Below are 21,564 nucleotides of genomic sequence, written 5' to 3' on the forward strand. Positions count from 1 at the left end.
GTTACATCAAAGTTGCATAAAATTACAAACTCTTACAGATCATAATAGAGAAGTTAAAAATCCTCACATCTCTGATTTTGCTAGAATCACATTTATATGGGTCTATCACCTCAGGGAGGTTTTGCGATGTGAGCGTTTACAGTTGCCCCTAGCTGTGCCTCAGGTGTTTCTGCCTGGTGGAAAAACTGCATCATATTATCAAGTTTTCGAGCATTTAAAGAACAGTTACAAACTTGTTTTCCTTTTATTATTGTGCAGAGATTCCTATTATCTTTCCTTCATGACTTTAAGCTGTCTGCTGGGCTCCTTTGTTGTACCTTTTTCTTATTATGTGCTCCTATTTTGATGCTAGTTAAGCACTTTTTGCTTTCACAAGCTACTAAATCAAAGCTTGTATTCTTTTTTAATCAGAGACGGGGTATATGCTGAAATCCTGAGGTTAATTTCAATACCTTTTAAGACTTTTCTAAAGCCTTTCAGAAAGTTTTAAGACCTCATCAGGACTCAAAGCTGTTGTTTGCAGTGGCGGCTGCTGGTCAGTCAAGGAGGGGAAGCTCATTTTTTTCCCGGCCTACATCATAAATTTGTTTATTTATTTAAACGTAAGTTCTACCCTCCGTTCCTTTTCAAGAAAATGATCCGTGACCCTGTCGTACCAACCAGGTGTTTTTTCCAGGGATTTTACGAGTGTTCTCTCAATGGCTCTCATTGTGTTACGAGTGTAAGACTTGAGCCGCTCCTCTCTACAGAAGATGCTCAGGTGGAGGGTTATACTTCAAGATCTCTGAATGGATCATTTCACTGTCAATCAAAAAGGGATTCGGCCTCAGACAGATCATCCAATCATCATGCAGAAGCCCAGCGTCCAGGCCAGCCCACTGCCTCATAGACCCCCAGAGACGCTGAGCGTCCGATGGGCGGGACAAAGCCCAGCGTTTATCCAATGACCGTCCAGTTTCCACAGTGGAACAACCCACTCTACGCTTCCCCGCTGAAGTCAGAAGACGCTCAGCGTCCGACTGTGTTAAAGCGCTGAGACGCTGCGGGGATGAATGAGAAGGAGGTGGAGCCAGTTACCTGTGATAGGAGCTGATCCTGAACAAAAGATGAAGGAATTCTAGCTCAGATTTATCAATGAAATGTACACACAGCAGAACATATCACCACTTTTTTAGGGACATTTTAGGGGAAGCTGAGCTGAAATAATAAATGAAACTAAAGGCAGGTTTTTTAACTCTCCCACTACAAGTAACAGCAGTTATTCAAGGCCAACTTGCTGAAAAAAAATAACTTATTTCATCATCATCAAAATTTAGGACATGTGCCTGAGATTGTGTGATTGGCTTTCCATCAGCACACAGAGATGGACTTGCATGGTTCATTGTCTGAAATCCTGCATGACCATCTTGCCAAGCTCCGATCGATATTTTTGGAGTCAAAGCTTGAATATCAATTAAATTTAACACCTAATAAAAACACAATTAAGACTTTTTAATACTTTTTAAGGGCCCACAATTGATTTACTAACTTTGATAATTTTCAACCCTGAGTGCACGAATGTGAATCTCACCTGCAGCACCAGACAGAGGCTCTACTTCACTCTTCCTCGTCCTTTTCATGATCTCCTCGATTCTCTGTGGAAACAAACAAAAGCAGATCAGAAACAACATAAAAATACGCCTCATCTCTGATCTTAAGTTGAGGACCAGGTCTTGGTTTGGGTCTCTGGTACCTTCTTCCTCTGCTGCCTCTCCTGCTCCTCCTGAATGTGCAGCAGCTCTCGTTCCTGTCTCTTCCTGTCCGCCTCTTTCTGGGCTCTCAGGAAGGCCTCCTCCCTCTGAAACACATTTCAATAAGTCTCATCCTCTGTGTGCATTCATCTCTTTATGGAAATGCAAAGAGGAGCTGATCTGTGGAAAGATGTGTTCATGTTAAAATGATGAATCCCTCCCTGACTCAGATCCTGACCTCTTTGTCCAGCTGCTCCTGCATGTCCCTCCATCTCTGCTCCTTCTGCCGTCTCTCCTCGTCCTCTTTGTTCCTCTTCTCCTCCTCCCGCCTCGCCCTCTCCTCTTCCGCCTGACGAGCAGCTCTCTCCTGTCTCTCTCTGGCCTCCTGCAGCCTCCTCTGCTCCTCCTCAGCTCTCAGTCTGAGGGAACAGATTATGTTAGTTTCATGTTAATAACCTGGCTGATAAACACTTGATTCTGATTGAAAGAGTGATTATTTTCCAAAGCTGTGCTCATGAAAAGGACTCTTTAATTATACGATCAGCTGCTGGATGATTTATTCTCTTCACACACACCTCTCCTCCTCCTGCCGTTGTCTCTCCTCCTGCTCCTTCTGTATCCGAGCCAGACGCCTCCTCTCTGCCAGCAGCCTGGACGCCTCCTCAGCGTCCGTCGTCCCGCCCACACTCCTGCCTGTGGGTGTTCCCGGAGACTCTGGGGGAAGAGGAGAGGAGGGGGGATGAGACGTGGTGCAGGATGACTTAACAAAAACATGTCGAGGCAAATCTCTCAACAGCTGGAGAAACAAGTCACATAAAGCAAAGTCTTTCACAAATAAATCAATCATGATTTATTCTGTCTGTAAACAATAAAACCGAGGCACACCTGTCCAACTGCTCGTTAACGCAAATTTCTAATCAGCCAATCACATGGCAGCAACTCAGTGCATGTAGGTATGTAGACATGGTCAAGACGATCTGCTGCAGTTCAAAGCGAGCATCAGAATAGGGAAGAAGGGAGATTTAAGAGACTTTGAACGTGGCATGGTTGTTGATGCCAGAGGTCAGAGGAGAATGGACAGACTGGTTGGAGCTGATAGAAAGGCAACAGTAACTCAAATAACCACTGGTTACAACCGAGGTCTGCAGAAGAGCATCTCTGAACACACAACACGTCCAACCTTGAGGCAGATGGGCTACAGCAGCAGAAGACCACACCGGGTGACCCTCCTGTCAGCTAAGAACAGGAAACTGAGGCTACAATTCACACAGCAACACCAAAACTGGACAATAGAAGATTGGAAAAACGTTGCCTGGTCTGATGAGTCTGGATTTCTGCTCCACATTCAGATGGTAGGGTCAGAATTTGGCCTCAACAACATGAAAGCATGGATCCATCCTGCCTTGTATCAACGGTTCAGGCTGCTGCTGCTGGTGTAATGGTGTGGGGGATATTTTCTTGGCTCACTTTGGGCCCCTTAGTACCAACTGAGCATGGTTTAAAGTCCACAGCCTACCTGAGTATTGTTGCTGACCATGTCCATCCCTTTATGAGCACAGTGTACCCATCTTCTAATGGCTACTTCCAGCAGGATAACGCTCCATGTCATAAAGCTGGAATCATCTCAGACTGCTTTCTTCAACATGACAATGAGTTCCCTGTACTCAAATGTCCTCCACAGTCCCCAGATCTCAATCCAATCCAATTCCAGGACCTTGTTGAATCTATGCCACCAAGGATTAAGGCAGTTCTGAAGGCAAAAGGGGGTCCAACCCAGTACTAGCAAGGTGTTCCTAATAAAGTGGACGGTGAGTGTATCTGTTCCAGTGGGCTGGGATTGGGTGAGTTGACACATTGACTTGCAACACATCTGGCTTATTTTGGCCATAAGTTTACAGAGGTAAAGGCGACTCAATGCACTGAAGGACACTACGCTGCCAACAGGAGAGTAGAAGAGATCCCAAACACACACACACACACACACACACACACACACACACACACGTGTGTGTCCTTTACCTGCGTTCAGCTCTCTGCTGGTGGATTTCGGGATCTTCTTCTCCGAGCTGTCAGATTTGGTCGCTTTCCTCTCCAGGGTGCTGTGACCTTTGACCTCAGTAGTGTGGTTCCTGTCGTCGTGTCCCGGGGTGGTGGCCCGGTGCCGGAGCGGGGAGGGAGGGTACTGTCCTGGGGAACAGGGTGACTGGGCCCGACTCCTGTTTGACCTCACCCTGAACCAACAACAGCACCAACACGTCAGGTCATGGGTAAAATAATCCAGGTCAGGCAGCTGGGTGTGTGTGTGTGTGTGTGTAGCTGTGTGTGTGTGTGTGTGTGTGTGTGTGTGTGTGTGTGTACCGTTTGGGTGTGGCGGGGCCCTTGCTGTTGGACCTGAAGGAAGAGCTGCGGGACGGCGTGTTTGGAGTCTCACCCTGCAAGAAAATTTTAAACAAACATTAAAAAAATGACAGTAAGAAAGCACAGCATACAGATTTGTTTCCCACTTCTTCACTGCATAAACCTCGGAGGATCATGGGAAATGTAGTCTAATTAAACAAATAGCAGCAGTAAAACCCCAAGCCCCAGCAAATCATCCTCAGCCATAAAGACTAAAATGTCAGACTAACACTTTCTATTCTGACCTTTCAGCCCCAAACATCTCACTGTGAATAAGGTCAGGCCTGTGTTTGCATATGTGTGTGTTTGTGTGTGTGAGTTTGTATTCTTGCAAAAGAGCTGACCGTGGGCGTTCTAGCTTTGGATGTTTCTTCAGGGAACCCAGCGATGCTCCTGCGGTTGGAGGAACTTCTGTAAGGTCTGTGGTTGCTGGGGGACGCTGTTCGTTGTGACACAAAAGACACTGACAGGTCACGAAACAACATACACATGTAAACACATGTAAAATACACATATACACACACAGGAAAACCGTACAGAGACACAAAATGAACAAACAAGATGAGAGGAACATCAGAAGAGGACAAACTTTAGTGAAATTAACCTGAGAATTTAAATAAATTGAGTCTTCCTGTAACAAATTTCTAATCCCTAATCCCAATCAGACACATTTAACCTGTTAGTGAATAAAGCTTTAAGATTGTTTAAATCCTAAACACACCATTGGGATGTTGCAACTGATAAAGAGAAGTTTATTTCTGGAGCTAAATCCATAATTTTGTTTAATGCAAACAAATTTTTAGGTCTGAAGACGTCTTGTGTCTTAAAAGTAAAAGTAAAGTTATTATTGGTTCAGCATTTAAGGAACAGTGAGGAGGATCTGTTTTAATTAGACTGCAGCGACACCTTTGGCCTGTAGTCGTACACGCCTGTAGTCGTACACGCACACTCACATACACACTGTCGTGAAGACGTGACTCTTAACAGGGTGTTTGGACATAAATGAAGATCATATCTTTTGATGAACACTTCCTTTCTTGGTTCAAGGTGACTTTTTATCGAATACAATAATCTCATATCTGCCTAAGGTCCCCAAATAAAGAATCTGGATTCTAGAAAGAGCTAATGAACCTCACTCTTCATTTTATTGATAAGACTCCCAAGTTTGAACAGACCACTGCAGAATAACTGCTGACTGTATGTTGAAATCAACATTACCACAAACAGTTTAGCCCTTTCAGCCTTTAGCTCGTGCTCTATTGTTTTCAGCAGAGAAAAACACACTTTCTTCTCTCTACTAAACTTTGTCAGCTGGCGTGGTGTTGTCATAGACTTCAACCTGCCGTAAATCAATCCGGTCCTGCTCGACCTGATCAGGAAGAACTTTTTTTTTGTTTTGTTTTCCTCTTCTTATCTGGGTCCGGGGCGCAGGGGGCAGCAGTGCCATCAGTGAAGACCAATGACCCCTGTCCCCGGCCACTTCCACCAGGTCCTCAGGGGGGATACCAAGGTGTTCCCAGGCCAGTCGAGAGATATAATCTCCACTGTGTCCTGGGTCTACCCCAGGGTCTCCTCCCAGTTGCAGAGGCTCTACTCCGAGCCTCTCCCTGATGTCCGAGCTCCAAACCCTATCTCTAAGGCTGAGCCCAGACACCCTGCAGAGGAAACTCATTTCAGCCGCTTGTACCCGCGATCTTGTTCTTTCGGTCACCACCCACAGCTCGTGGCCATAGGTGAGGGTCGGATTGTAGATTGATCAGTAGATTGAGAGCCTTGCCTTCTGGCTCAGCTCTCTCTTCACTACAATAGACCGGTATAGTGACCGCATCACTGCTGACACCACCCCCGATCCGTCTGTCAATCTCTCGCTCCATTTTTCCCTCACTTATGAACAAGACCCCGAGATGCTTGAACTCCCTCACTTGGGGCAAAGACTCTGGACCAGGAGTGTGCAGTCCAGCCTTTTCCAAATGACGCTGCTTCGCACTGAGCTGCAAACCACCCCAGTGCGAGCAGGAGGTCAGTGTTCGATGAGGCCAACTGGACCAAATCATCCGCAAAAAGTAGAGATGGGATCCTGAGACCCCCAAACCTGACTCCCTCCGCCACTTGACTGGGCCTAGAAATCCTGTCCATAAAAGTAATGAACAGAATCGGTGGCAAAGGGCAGCCCTGGCAGAGTCCAACCCTGACTGGGAACCAGTTTGACTTACTGTTGACCATACGGACCAAGCTCTCACTCTGGAAATAGAGACTGAACAGCCCGTAACAATAGACCATCGACTTCATATTTACGGAGCACACCCCACAAGATACCTCGGGGACTCTTGCACCCTTGCAAGGGTATAGAGCTGGTCCAGTGTTCCACGGCCAGGACGAAGGAAGCTAAGAAGTAGCATTTAGAAATAACCTGTATTACTGGATTGCAACCAGGAATATATCTAGAAGTGAGACTTTTTCAAGATTGCTTAGAAACTCCTCACAGCTCCTTTAAATCCTGTATTGACCACCTTTAGCCCTAAACTCTGTCTGTCAGGCTGCATATCTTGCGAATACTTTTTCACCGCAGGATTCTGCAGCCTGACATCGATTTGTAACTTGAGGCTGCGCAAGATTAAAGAGCTTTATCTACTTATTTATTTTTCTCACTGTGCTTGGGCTCCAAATGAAAAGCATCCTCACTAAAAATAACTCCTGTGGTCATTATCTTGCAGCTGGTGTGTGTTCCTTTTTTCACTCCGTCTGTTCTCTTACCTCTCTCGGGTGAATGCAGGGCAGCTGAGGAGCTGGAGAGCTGCTTGTTGATTTGCTGCTCCATGACGGATGGAGACAAGAAGTCACCCACTGATAAGGAAAGAAACAAAAATCACTCACAAGGACACAAACATGACAGAGAATCAAAGCACCGACCGTCTGTCTGCTGCTGCTGCTGCTGCTGCATTGAGGTATGATGTAAATGTCACAAATGGGTTCAATAAACCAATCTCACAGCACAAACAGAAAAGTGCAGGCTCACACAGAAAATAATCCCGTCGATCGATGAGCCATGCAGGCTGCAGAATAAATTAACCTTGGTGATGTAAGGCAGAAATGAAGCAGCAGAACGGAGAGCAGGAGCAGACACGGCCGGGCTCTGCTGGCTGCTTCATCGTGAAATGGAGGATGAGGAGACACAGACCGCTGCAGAACGATGGTACTGAAACGTTTTACAGATCCTGAAGGCAGCGTGAATCCTGAATATTCAGTGTGCATGCACTTTACGCCTTGAACGCTGTGACTCAAAGCTGGCGTCTTAACGATGACGCCTTGAAAACTGTTAACGAAGGAGAAGATCTCAGACTTCTGCAGAAACTGCTCCGGGGTTTCCAGGAAATCTGATGAAAAGATGATTTCTGCAGGGCGTTGGCTGCAATAAGGGACAGAGATGATTGGAAACCTCTGGTGGACGGTGTGTGCGTGTGTGCGTGTGTGTGTGTGTGTGTGTGTGTGTGTTATGATAGTGTGTGTGTGATCTGATTGCCTGTCTGAAGGTGAGGTCAGGTCTAATAAGTTGCCTACACAGCTCGAGGGTAAACGTCTGGTGTGATGTATGAAGCATTTGTGTGCCTGCATGTGTTTGTGTGTCTGTGTGTGTGTGCATGTGTGTTAATGTGTGTGTGTGTGTGTGTGGAGCAGAGGGGTGTTACACAGACCAGGCTCCCTGCTGAGAATGAAACATGTGCATCACTAAACACGGCTCTGGGCCAGGGAGACAGGATGTGGAGCAGCTCTTTGTTGTGATGAGGGTGGGGTACATGTATGAGTGTGTGTCTGTGTGTGTGTTTGTGTGTGTTTTTGTGTGCTAATGTGTTTTAAATAGGAAAAACCTCTAAACCAGACACTCATTAGCCACAAGACGACATGAGAGGAGAATCTGTAAACTGCTGATGAACACAAATGTACAGAAACCGCACAAATATTTCCTCCACGAACATAAAACACAAAAACAATCAGTGCAGGAGTTTCTATATTTGATTTCTTTAAAGAATAAAGATCATTCAAAGAGTTTTTGCCTCTCTTTCTACCAAAAAAATCTCATGATGCTTTTCAACAGCAGAAGCCAGGGTCTAAATCTACTTCCTGGGTAGTTAGCTTTTGGGGGCGGGGCCTGCAATGCTGATCATTTCTGATTGGTGGAGCAGTCACAGTGTTTACGGGACAACAGTTTTAGGGTGAAATGCAAAAGTTCTGTTGCGTTCCGGCCCTGCATTTACACAGAAATTACGCTTTAGCCGACCCAAAACGCAACTGTTGAACACGGCCTCCAGAGTGGAATTTTTCTGAAACGTTGCCGTGTAAACAGTGAGCTGGTGTTTTCAGTGGAAATGCTGACGTCACGCTCACTTCACGCATCCAACAGTAACAGTTCAACTGCTCCACTTCTGCTCTTAGCATTCACCAATACACCCGATGATCAGCCCAACTCTACTTCAGTGGAGATCTACCAAAAGCTGCTTCTGGACAAGACAGTTATAGCGCCACCTACAGGCCTGACATGCTTACTACAGCGTTTTCAGGCCCTCAGTGTTTCCGTGTAAACACAGATTTTTTTGGTGCATTTTAGCTTTTTTTGAGCCTGATAGTGTGAAAGTGTTTTTGTCAGCTACCAGTGTTCCAGTTTAAAGAGTGACCCTGTAAACTGGAGACCTTCAGCTGAACATGTCAGTGGAGATCCAGTTTACAACAGATATTCAAACACAGAAGAAGTCCTCAAGACAGCATCCTAGTTTATCTAAATAACGTCATCTGATAAGTATTTAATGATGATCTAAAGACGTTGGAGAAGGATGCATCCTGCTGAAAGTCTCTTTAAACTGAAACACTGGCTTTTAAAATCTGAGCATTTCAGGCTTTTTGAGTCTTCTTTGTCTCTAGAGCTTGTCTCTATTCAGGTGTTAATCCATCAATACCCAAAACAATAAAGCACAATCGAAAACCAGCTCAGGCCAAACCTCCTCAATGCCACTTCTCGCTCTTTCTTACTGCCCTCTACTGGTCTGGAGGTGAAGAGCAATTACTTTTATTTTTTCTCTAAACTTCACAGACCTGATTTGGATAACTTTGTGCTACATTTGTACTTAGAGGTTGGAATTTCCGAGTTCCGAGTGGGAATGCCCAACTGGAGCGCCCCCTGAGGTTGGAATTTCCGACTGGGAAGTTGCAGCATCAACACCACCCCGAGCTCCTAGTAGGAAATTCCAACTTCAGGGGTAAACAGTAATTAAGCTCCTGTTAAATTCTGTTTATTTTAGAATTTCTGACGAGTGTTAGTCACAGTAAATCAGCTATCACTTCCCTTTTCCAAAAACAGATGGAACGCACCATTAACATCACAGGATTTCAGGCTTTTGTGGAAATGCAAACAACAATGAACCACAGGATCTATTTAGTTCCTGGTACTTCTGGTTGAAAAGCATCTCATGTTTGACTGATTTCTCTGAATGCTTTCACTGCCTTTGATAGATCGTTTTTTTGTTCCAAATTTAATTTGAGGTGCTTTTCAGATTTCTGTTTGTCTGCTTCATCTCAGTCTAGACTCAGAAACCTAAAGCTCCCTCATTGCTCTCTCTGTTTTTATCAACTAAATCCAATTAGATTCCCGGCCTGGTCATGTTCGACTTCAAAAACAAACAAAATGTTCCAGCTTTCATTCAACCTCGCTGCCTTTTGTTCTGCAAATTTACGTCTCTACCATCTTCTTCTGATTCAGCGTCGTTGTTAGTCGTCATTCAACACAAATTCTGTGAATTTCTCTGCTTTTGTCTGACGTGATTTGTATATAATACTCAGCAAGAAGACCCAGAGTGAACCTGTAAACATCAAGCTTCCCAAACACTGTGACAGACTCATCACCAGACACAGAACACACACGTCACAAACAAACAGCAGGACGACAACAAACAGCAGCATGCAGTCGGAGGATCAGCTGCAGGTGAGACAGCGGGGTTCGGTGTCAGGGTGGTATGAGCATGGCACACGCACAGTCATGTGATCTGTACCGTTACGGGATTTGCTGGCGCTGGTAGCAGCAGGAAGCTCATTGGGCTGTGCGGAGCCAATGGCATGGCAGGGCGGGGTCTTAGGGTTACCTGGGCAGCAGGTGAAGCAGAGCGGAGAAAGCAAAGCGTTACGCACTCACTCGGCATCCACGTGAAGCTGGGTCACATGACGCACAAACAGGAAGTAACTCCCAGCATCCATCCATGACCACTCACACACTGACAAACACTGTAAGGACAGGTTATCCAGCAGGGGGCGCCACATGAAAACCCAAGCTATCGTCAAGTCAGAGAAATCAAAGCTTCAGGAAGCAGTAAGGTGGAACAGGATCATGCAGTAAAAGCTGTGAGGGTGCCTTCAAAATAAAAGCGTGTGAGCTCATGCTGCTACGCTACTTAATTCAACCTCAGGCAAACTCTAGCAACACCAGCATCTTCTGCATTTTTAAAAATCTTAAAGCAGCAGAGGAAATATCAACAACTTATCACGTCTAAATTAGCATGAGACGCTATTTGTAGTTTAAAAAAAATATAAACTACTCCAGTATCAATTTCTCGGCTTTTTTTCTTGCTGCAAACTTTCCTGCAAATGTGACTTTAAAGGTACTGTTAGGAGGCTTAATGCCCTGTTGATTCTGGCGACCACTTTGGATGAAATCTGTAGTGTTTGTCTGGGATGAGGACTACATTTCCCATGAGCACCTTCACCCACAAAGCTTGTATTTGTTGTAGCAGCAGGTTGACTTTCTAATCCTACTTTTCTGCGCTCGGATGACTTTTATCAGGATGTTAAGTGATGGAGTAACAAACTAATGTGTAGCTATGCAAAATTATTACATGAAATATTACAAATTCTGATTTATATGGATAAATTAGCTTGTGATTTTCGCTCGGTTGCTATTGTTTAGCAACTAGCCTTCGTTGTGGAGTTTCTCCATCTAAAACAAAACTTTAACAGTTAATCTTTCTGCTAATCCCACAGCAGAATCCACCATAAAGACAAATATTGCGTCAAAAGAGAATTATTTGAAGGAAAAACTCCTCCTATGTGACTTTCCACGGCCAAACCTTCACTGCAGAGCTTCAGACACTTCTGGGTGACGGATGAATATCGACTTTGCTTTTCAGCAGAGGCTCTGACCTGAACACGAGGTCATGAGGAGGTTTAAAACTCCTCGCAGAGCCTTTAAATGAACTGTTCCGTGCAAAAAATACATGCAGAATGCTGCAACCAGTGCATTCTGGGAGATGTAGGCATTATCAGCAGAGCAACTTGATTTCCATCCACATTAATCAGGAGAAAAATCTTCTTAGCTGTAACATTTTACTTCTTTTTGGTCTCTTTAGGCAATTTTGGACTAAAGTTGATCCTAATCCTGTTAATCCAGATCATCAGACAGACAATCCATGGCATCAAATTCCATAGGATAAAACATGTAAACACTCAGAGTCAGTTGAGATGACCGACAGAACATTCTGTCAGAAAAAGCAGCTGCGCAGGATTTCACCAGGACCAGATGTAGAGTCAAAAACGCAGCACACACACACTCTCTCAAACACACACACTTCGGTGAGTGTGTGTCCTTTAATCGAGAGGAGCTGTAAGATGAGAAGCTGCTGTTTCTGCTGCAGTGAGCGTTCTGATCCCAGAGCAGCATCTCTGCCAGTCCGCCGGGCCGGAGCCAGACCAGCTGATCCCGGGTCAGCGCCAGAACCTGGGAGTCTGATGGGCTGTGTGAATAATTGATGGTGTTATGAATGCACCACAGGATCCGGGGCCTGGCTGGTGGCGCTGAGGCCTCCTGCTGGACTGAAATATGTCACGCACGATGCGATCGGGCGGAATAAAAGACGTAAATTAAACGGAGGAGGATGCTGACGGAGTGAACCGCCTCGTGTCGCACTTTTCTGTGTTTACGATCGCGGCCTTGGTGCGTTCAAGGTTGATGTGTAACTCCGGCTCCTGAGGGGATGAGACCTCCCAGCACAGAGCAACAACACACACAAACACACACCTGTGGCACTAACACACTCCTCTGATGAGGTTTAAAGACAAAGCAGCGAGCAGCTCCTGCATTGCAGCCTCCACACCCTTTTCCACCCGCTGCCCTTCTCCTCTTTACCTCCATCACTCCTCCTCCTCATCTTCATCCCTTTATCCTCACTTCACCTGCTCTCCCCCTCCGCTTTGTCGTCCCCTCCCTTTCATCCCACCATCCCCCCTCCTGACCTCCAGACCTCCCCCATTACCTCCCCTCCCTGCCCCCTCCTGGATCCACCCCTGACATCATCATCCCTCCCTGTCCCCATGGTACTCACCCTCCACTCCGTCAGGCGGTCCTCCCCAAGTCCAGCGTTTGGGCCTGTTATCCAGGTGGTCTCTGGCCTCCCCTCCTACTCCTCCCCCTCCGTTCCCTCCTCCTCCTCCTCCTCGTCTCTCGGCGCCACCGTTTCTCCGGCGCACCAGGGCCTCCAGCCGCTCCTGCTCGTTGCGTTCAGAAACAGGGAAGAAGAGACATTCTCTCACTGAGCCATCGCTGCGCCGGCGGACGCCAGGCGACGCGCAGGGAGATGGTTGCGCCATGGTTACCGCATCCACACCGCAGCGGCCTCGCCCCTCCGTCCTGTGTGCTGTGACTGGCGGCGGTGACCAGCACTCGATCGCTCAGTGATACATAACACAGCAGCTCTGCTCCTCTCTCCGTCTGCCGCTCCCTCTAGGTGGCTCTGACTCCCCCTCCCTCCCTCCCTTACCTCACAGCTATTAACCCCGCCTCCTCTCCCTCTCTCTCTCACACACACACACACACTCTATCTTCCTCGATCTCTCTCTGTAATGACTGACTCTGTTTCACAGAGCGTTTTAATCAGACAGGAAGACACATCCCACCACCCCCCACATACATGCATGAACACACACTCACACACACACACAGGGGACCATGCCTCCACACACACACTCACACACTTACACTCACGCAGACTGAGTGGGTGGACTGGGAATGAAACTGGTGGATGGTTTTTGTCTCAAGTGCTCCTTCAGTTTTCTTCCTCTTTCTTTGTCTCCTGATCTCTCGCTGGTTCTCGTTATAAAAATCAGATTTTCAGACATTAAAAGAAAAATACCTTTTAATTAAAGCTGTTTTTTATTCATTGTGAGCCAATGTTTTCAAGCTGAGATATACAAGAATCTGTTTTATCACATTTTCACATCTTATCATGAGAAGAGGTGGGGCGTCGCCTCGTTCTGGGCTCATCATAAACTATTTTTTATCCAAATAATCTTTAATTATGTGGAGTTAATACGAATATTTTTTACACCTAATGATAATGAGAGGAGCCAATTGGGAAGCGTCATTAACCAGTCATTATAGCTCATTAGCATCGCAGTGACACAAACTGTACGAAAACTGGAAAAGAAGAGCAGCTTGTAGTGTTATTTACTCTTTCCTTTTCTCTTTTTTGTTTGTTGTTGTTGTTGGTGATGGTGGTGGTATATCGATGAGAACAAACGCTGCAACAGTTGGCTCATCCCTAGATTATGTTTATCTTCAGGAGTCACGTTTGATCATATGAGATTTTGTGAGATCTCATCTGTGGAATCGTTGTCCCAAACCTTTAGTGAGAGGTGTTGTGGTTAAGCTTTTTTTAAAAATTTCATTAAGTGTTTCTGTCCCTACATCTCGTTTTGAGCAACAAGGTCACTTTAAGGTCCCATATTATGCAAAAATCACTTTATTAAGTCTTTTGGTGAAATTTGTGGGTCTTTGTCTTTCCTCCCAGCCCACAACATGTGATATTTGATGACAAAACCTGTACTTAGTAGTGCTTGTGAATGTAAAATTCTGACCTAAAATGAGCTGTTTGGATTTTGGGGATTTGCCGATGTCAGCAATTCCCTTTATTGACCAATCAGGAGCAAGTCTGACCTGATTGGTCCACCAGAGCAGATATCCTCGCACCCCCTTTCCAGCAGCTGGGAGGAGAATGCCAAAGTTGAACAGCCATCACTGCTCTGTTTTTGGCTGTAAACAGCCACATAGTTCCATGCACAAGCTTCCCATCTCAAAAGGAGACAAGACTTAGTGGCTAGAGTTCATTTATCAAGGAAATGTTCCAGCTACACTCAGTAAAACTGTGCACGTGTGTGCTAGTCACTTCACGGCCGACTGCTTTTCCAACTTTGGACAGTCCAACAGAGGGCTAGCCAATAGACTGGTCCTGAATCCAGGCGCATTACCAACCATCCTCCAACAAACCTGGGACCCTGGAAATGTGAGTATTTTAAATGCTGTGTGCTGTGGAGCAGATGGAAGAGCTTTTCCTCAGTGTCCCCCCTGTCTCTGTGTTAGCTTCAGGATGCTAACTTTAGCTGCAGTTAGCCTGTTGTTTTAGCCTGTAATCTTACGATAAACGAGCTTCGTTGTTTTCTAAACATTGTGCACTCGGAGCTCGTGGCGCCGCTCTCAGTGACACTGAAGAGCGGGGCGGTATCAGTGGTGGCTCATTTACATATGAAGGCCACGCCCACTAAATCAGAGCATTCTGAACAGAGGGGCTATGAGAGCCTGGAAACAATGCTGCTGTGCTTGATTTATTGGCTTTTTGGACCAAAACATGTCACTACCATTTCATGAAGACATCAATGATCCAGATTAGACTGCAGAAAAGGAACAGAATATGGGACCTTTAAACGGGATTATTTGATTAGTCTGGATTATTTTAAAGCTAAGATTAAAAATCCCCTGACAAGTTTGTGCACATGTTTCCCGCTGAATCTCAGTTGGAATATTCCTGGTAAAATCATGGTTTTATATAAATGAAAAAAAAAAATAACGTGGTCTCAGAAAATTTCAAATCAATTAAAATCTGAAAGTCGTCTAGTTTGTGTCCGATCTAAGCCGTATCTTCAGTTTTCTTGCTTTTAAAAACACTTTGACCAGTGTAAGTTTGTCTCATCCTAATTTCTCCAGTGTGTCTAAATGAAGCCATTTTTCTTTCCTGAACAGAATAATCGAGCTTTACAGCTCTATAACACTCCTCAATCCATGCAGGAGGGTGTGTCAGGGATGAAGACTGTAATCGAATCTGTCATTTCCAGCTCTAGTTTCAGGTATTCATTATTAATAAGCAGCTCTTTATGGGAGAAAAGACACCACCAGCCCTCTTTTTTAGTATTCATTAAGTCATTATGATGAGAATTTAAAGCTCTGTCAGATCACGCTGTGTACAGTGGATCTATTATTCATACTTACATTAATAACAGGCATTTAAAGAGATTTCTAGAGGCTTTGTAGCCCCAAATTAAATGAAATACTTTGATTCTTTCATGGTTTAACTGAATAAAGGATTAAGTGTAATGAAAAAGGAAACAACCTCCATATATTTTGTCATTTCACTCCAAGTTTTTGCTTAAATCTTCTGTTATAGGATAAGATATTTGGCTTTATAGCAGCTGCAGTTCGCACAAGTGACTATACGCGCCTCAGGACTCATGGCGTCGTGTGAAACTATAAAAACGGACGTACGGCCTCGTACAGCACGTCCCACTGTCACAACAATCCCACTGTTAGTTTACAGGTGTGTAACGTCTCCTGACAGACTGCAAACACACAGAAAAACCTTTAAAACTCACATTACAGCCCACAGCAGACAAAACAAGATATTTATCTCCTTGTTAATTTTCACATAAGACTTTTTAAACATTTCTGACATGCTTTTTAATATTTACTCCCTGGGTCACATCTCATGTAGCTTTTTTTAGATATTCATCATGTTAAAGAGACTCTGGAAAAGCTTTCTCAATGCAATCTGCAGCTATAATTTAAATGAGGCTCTAAAAAAACAGCTCACAACATTCAAGTGAATGGCTAAACACTTTTATTAACATAAATTTGGCCAAAAAAATTAAAAACTGACTCATTATTTAACATTTTTATGTCTTCCAGCTTCTCTAAATAGTGTAATCTAGGGCAAGGGTCTTCAACCTGCTGCTCTGAAGCCTCATGTGGCTCTTTGACTCCTTTGCAGTGGCTTCCTCTAAGCTTTGAAAAAAAAATATATTATTAAAGAAGAATGAAGAATTTTTTGTTTTTCTTACAGAGGGTCTTGATAATGTAAAACACCGACACTAAATAGAACAACTTGTAGTACAAAATAGGCAACACTTCTTGCAATAAAGCTTTCTTTTTTTTTCAATTTCTGAAATGTCTTGAATTTTAATTTCATGACAATTTTGAAAAAAATTAGAAAAAAATAAATTTAAAAAGGATTTTGCTTATCATTTAAATTCCAATCTTTTTAAAAAAATCACAAATTTTATAAACATTTTACAATTTTCAAAAAGATAAAAAAAAAATGTATCAATTTTTCCCAATTTTTGTAACTTTTTCACATTAAAAAAAATTAACAATTAAAAAAAAAGTTTTGGAAAAAAATCCTGTTTTTTAAGCTAATTATTTAATTTACAGTTTTCAAAAAAAAAAAATCACAAATTTTATGAAATTTTCACATTTTTTAAAAATGTATCGATTCTTAAAAAATTGTCAATTTTTTGAATTGTTGCAATTTTTTCACATTAAAAAAACTTGGCAATTTTTTGAAATTTTTTATTTTTTGACAAATTTTGCATCTTATTAAAATTTTATTAATTTTGCAAATTTATAAAATGTATCAAAAAATTTACAAAAAAAAATCTAAGACTCACATGTATAATTCAATAAACACAGAACACTTCTTGTTTCGATAATTTCGATAAAGTAGATATTGTGGCTCCTGAATGACATGAATCCAGGTGAGCTGAGGCAAAACGGCTTTTATGAAAGTACAGGTTGCAGTCATCTGATCTAGAGGATACATTCCAGTTTTAAAAAGTGCAAACATTTAAAAAAAGATCCATGTCTGTCGTTTTCTGGTTGCTTTATTTGTTTTAGTTGCTTTATTTGCAGAAACTCTGAGTTAACGCTAACACAAACTTCTCTTGTTTCTCTTCTGCTCGTCTGTGCTTTGTGCTAATCTTAGATCCACTTTCTATTTAAACCCATTCTCGATGCTCAGTCAGTCACAGGTATCACTGCAGTGACAGGAAGCAGCAGAGCTCCTGCATTTACTGCAGCTGCATGATATCAAGCTGCGTATAAAAACAGATGGAAAGGCCCCACCTCAGCACTGTGGGAGTGTTTGCTGAAGGTGCATGCAGTCACGCACAGACTGTGGGGGGAGGAGGGAGGAACGAGAGACGTGGACAAGGATTTAGATCAACTGAAGAAACAGATCAGAGACTGCAGAGTGATGCTCATTTTGAGAGAATCTGTCCAACAATAAGAACGCTGATAGCGCTCAGGAGAGAGGAGAGGAACGATAGATACTCCTGAAGTGAGAGTACAAACACGTCACAAAGATTCCTGCATAAAACTGAGCACTGCATCTGTTTTAATCACATCATTTAAAAGGCAAATGCAGCTTGTTAGTCAGTCATTATGTACGCGTTTACAAAAACAGGACCCTCATTAGAAAACTGAATAATCTGCTCCAGGAGATCAGGTCACACAAGCTTTGACTGTTTTCATTTGTTCTTCAGCTCATGTTTTATACAAACTTCCTTCAAATGAATTTAAAGAGTCACTGTTCATCAAATGTGTCATTTTTTTAATCCTTGCCTTCTGAAAATGAACAACCCACATTTTTATTTTTCAGTCTCTTTGCAAAAACTACCTGTTGGAAATTACAATCCATTGTTTTTTTGTTGAGTTCTCTTTAATGGAAGCTGAGCTCCTGAATATTATTAAAGCAAGTATAAGGAGCTTTGAGATTTAGCTGATTTGGCGCCCCCTCTGGACAAAGCAGTTTTTCCTAAAGGTGCTGTCAGGACTATTGGAAATCAGTAGAGTTTTTCTGGGATAAAGACGTTTTCTTTTTCACACAACTTTTCTAGTTCAACTTTTCCCAGAATGCAAAGCAACAAAGTATTGTACAGTATGACCATAAAGTTGCTTTGCAGTTTACCAAACATATCACAAGGCAATTGATGAAGTACCCTAAAGTGATACTCCGGGATGGAACAAGTTGGGTCCTATCACAAGGTTTAGGGCAGAAATTACCCCTACAGCAGTGTTTTTGTGCAGCAGAAGCCCAGGGCTCACACACCAAACACCCCCTCCCTGCTCGTCAGACGGTTTCCTCTGCACTCAGACGGGGCCATATTTTACTTGACCAAAAATAAACGGACTCCCACCGAAAAAATCTGATATCGGTCTGCATTCACACTTTATTTAGAGAATTTTCAGCGCGTTACTTTCACACAAAAACACAGCTGTAGGGGTAATTTCTGCCCTAAAACTTGTGATAGGATCCAACTTGTTCCATCCCATCTCACTTTTCATTTTATTGATAGACTCTCAAGTTTGAACAGACCACTGCAGAATAACTGCTGACTGTGGGTTGGAATCAACATCAGCACCAACGGTTTAGCCCTTTTAGCCTTTAGCTCGTGCTCTATCCCTCTCTTGTTTCTCTTTCTTCTGCTCTTCTGTCCTTTTTCTGTCTGACAGTTAGTCTCTAGTGTCCACTATCACTACAAAATTAGTCACAGAAATCTTTTTCAGCAGAGAAAAACTCAGATGTCTTTTTTTTCTGCTAAACTTTGCTGGCAGACTTGTTGCCATCAGACGGACTCTCAGTTTATGTGCTGCAAAGAGATTTGTATTCTGAAACTTTAGAGCTGATAATCTCATTTTAAACTGCAGATTATGATCAAGCAATTAAAAAAGTGAGGCTATTTCAAGATCACTTATGAAGTCCTCATGAGGTTTAGTAGTGCCTCTTATCTCTTGGCTGAGTTTGTCTGGCCCTGCTTTAATGTCCGTGTCATAAAACCTGTTTTTTTTTGCCGTGGCAGCATCAGCACTCTCAGTCCCAGACTTCTCACAGGCGCCGGGTTATAAAAAATGTCTGTGACACTCGAGCTTCTCTGGGCAGTGACAGTTAAGTCTGTCTTGAATCACCATTAAATTTGGGGGTTGTGAGATAAATTTGAGTTTTTGTGATTTTGATGATGTGAGGTTGCCATGTTGGGGTTTTTGGACTCTGACTTTAAACCCTCTGTTTGTCTTTGTGTTAAAGATATCGACCCTCTCTGATTTCTCTTCCTGCTCAGAGTGAATTATGCGCCTGTCACTGCAGAGCGAGCATCGACTGTCTCTTCCAGTAAGCTGCACATGATACGCCGCCGGTGATGTCATCATCCCGTGAGACCGGCCGATCATTATGTCATTAAGTTATGCATATGAGCGTGTGGCGGGGAGGGGCTGTTAGCATGCAAACCGCCTTTAAATCAATAGACACAGTGGTGACCCCTCCCCAGTGGATCAGGCTGTCACTGCCTCGTTAACCCTTCACGTGCCGCTGGGCGCTCACACACGCACTAATAATTTATGCCCCACCTCGAAGAAGGAGGGAGGGGATCACAGAAACACAGGAGGCGGTTATAATAATATGAGTCAATGGTTCCTCTCAGCCCAGTGATGCCAATCATGACTCACGCAGAGTGATGAGATGATTTATCGTACAGGAGACGCTCACAGCATCACAAGAGTTTTATATTCAACAGAATCAGCTTTGAACGTGTATTTAAATCAACCCAGCTGCCTGTTTTTAGACGTCATTTAATGGTCGCTTTTATAGATGTTACATCGAGCAGAAACTGAGATTGTGGCTGTCTCTTTTTCGTCATCTTTGTATTTGGAGTGGATCATTACTTTGTATGGCTCATTTATTGGTCGTGGACACCAAACTGGTTTTGTCTACTGTAGTATTTTTGCTCCTGTGTTTGTCTGGAGTTCCTACATGTAATCATGGCTGAATTGTTTTACAAGTGAACTCAGACTGTAGCATGTCAATGCTAACTGGTGCAAAGCCTGATGTTTCCCACAAACCGAGGAGAAGGAGGTGAGGACGACGTGCTGGTTCTCAGGTGTGAGCTAAGAAGTGACGACATGGACCTGTCCTTCCATCCATCGTTATTGGGAACGTAAGATCTATCTCCAATAATATGGACGAGCTAGCCATGCTAACCCAGAGGGAATACCAGAGGGCAGAGTAGCATCATGCTATTCACAGACATGGCCAACAGAGCTAACATCAGACACCAGCACCACATTGGAAGAGCTTCACCTGCTGTGAGCAGACAGGATCCAGGAGACAGAGACTGAACAGACTGCTGAAGAAGCTCAGTCCTGGACCCTGTGGAGGTGGAGGCTGGCTGACTGGACAATGATGGACAAGCTGTCAGCATCTATTTTCTTATGGACCTTTTTGCACTTTCTATACACTTTCTTACTTTTGGTTTTTTGACTGCTGCTGTGACTCCTTCTGAATTTCCCCCCAGAGATAAACAAAGTATTTTCTATTCTATTACTGTCTTACTTGAATAAAAACCAATCAGGTTCGGGGCCCTCAGAGCAGAGATGGTCAGAAGACTCATCTTGTGTTATTTTGGGTTTCTGGTTGTCTGGAATGGACGGACACAAGTATTTTGATTTTTTTGATTTGTTAGATTGTTTTTTTTTCTGACTCCTGAAGACTTTTTTGTTGTTGTTGTCTACTTTTTAAGACTGAAGACTGTACATTTTTCTCCCGTGAGCTTTGACTACTTTGATGAGCCAGTTATTTGTCATTTTTTAATCTTATTCATGTAGGTGTATGATATCTACCTTTTGCTTAGTTTTTTGTTGTGGTTCTGGTAATTTGATGTATAAAGGTTTATATTTTCATCCTTGTGTGACTTTTTGACACTGGGCTTATCTTTGTGTGCCGTGAGGGAAACCTCCCTGGCAACCCTCAAAATATATAAAATTTAGTCAAGTAAAACAAAAAAGTTAAGACTTGAGTCTGATGACAGAAAATGTTTGATACTCCTTTACTTGTTTCCAAACTTGTTTTTTTGGGGGGGTTCTGCATCTGTCAACAAATTCATCACAAGTCTAAATCTACTCTTCCTCGCAACGTGGGATTTGCTGAGTCATTATTTCTCTTGATTGTGTGTGTGGATATTATGACTGAGGCAAAACCACAGTTTGAGAGTGATGTTTATAAGAGTGTGATGGACCCATTAACACAGGTGGACCATATCTTTCTGACTCTGGAGCTTCACAGACCGTGTAGCACCTTCAGCACTTCCTGCCACAGATTTTTAAACTCAGAGCCGGCGTGTTGAGTCTGGACTCGTCATGATTTGGTTGAATGCACACAATTAGTCAGCCGACAGAAAGTCATTAAAGACTCTGCATTAATTACTCAGTATGTCCCTTAACTCAGGTTCGGTTGAACAACAGCTTGGCTCCTATTCTAACCCAAAGCAGTCAAAATTTGTTCAGTGTGTAGCGTTAATTTGTCTGTTTTGT

The 21,564-nt window shown here is 43.5% G+C and overlaps 1 protein-coding gene across 6 annotated transcripts in view; it reads right to left on the reverse strand.

The window, feature by feature from the left end:
• Positions 1-21,564, reverse strand: part of map7d2b (MAP7 domain containing 2b) — a 28,674-nt gene that overhangs the window by 5,103 nt on the left and 2,007 nt on the right. For 3 of the 6 annotated variants that reach the window (XM_074693345.1, XM_074693347.1, XM_074693346.1), the window contains 10 exons: positions 12,485-12,647; positions 10,166-10,255; positions 6,882-6,971; positions 4,472-4,590; positions 4,089-4,162; positions 3,750-3,961; positions 2,306-2,444; positions 1,969-2,149; positions 1,733-1,837; positions 1,571-1,634 (listed from right to left, as the gene is read on the reverse strand). In XM_074693345.1, the coding sequence (XP_074549446.1) occupies positions 1,571-1,634; positions 1,733-1,837; positions 1,969-2,149; positions 2,306-2,444; positions 3,750-3,961; positions 4,089-4,162; positions 4,472-4,590; positions 6,882-6,971; positions 10,166-10,255; positions 12,485-12,647 (1,237 nt within the window). The remainder of the gene's footprint in view (positions 1-1,570; positions 1,635-1,732; positions 1,838-1,968; positions 2,150-2,305; positions 2,445-3,749; positions 3,962-4,088; positions 4,163-4,471; positions 4,591-6,881; positions 6,972-10,165; positions 10,256-12,484; positions 12,648-21,564) is intronic. The other 3 variants (XM_074693348.1, XM_074693350.1, XM_074693349.1) reach the window with 3 other exon arrangements.

Source organism: Halichoeres trimaculatus, unplaced genomic scaffold (assembly GCF_033239565.1).
Source record: "Halichoeres trimaculatus isolate MK-OKI-2021-1 unplaced genomic scaffold, fHalTri1.1 fHalTri1_scaffold_18, whole genome shotgun sequence".
Classification (NCBI taxonomy): Eukaryota; Metazoa; Chordata; class Actinopteri; order Labriformes; family Labridae; genus Halichoeres; species Halichoeres trimaculatus.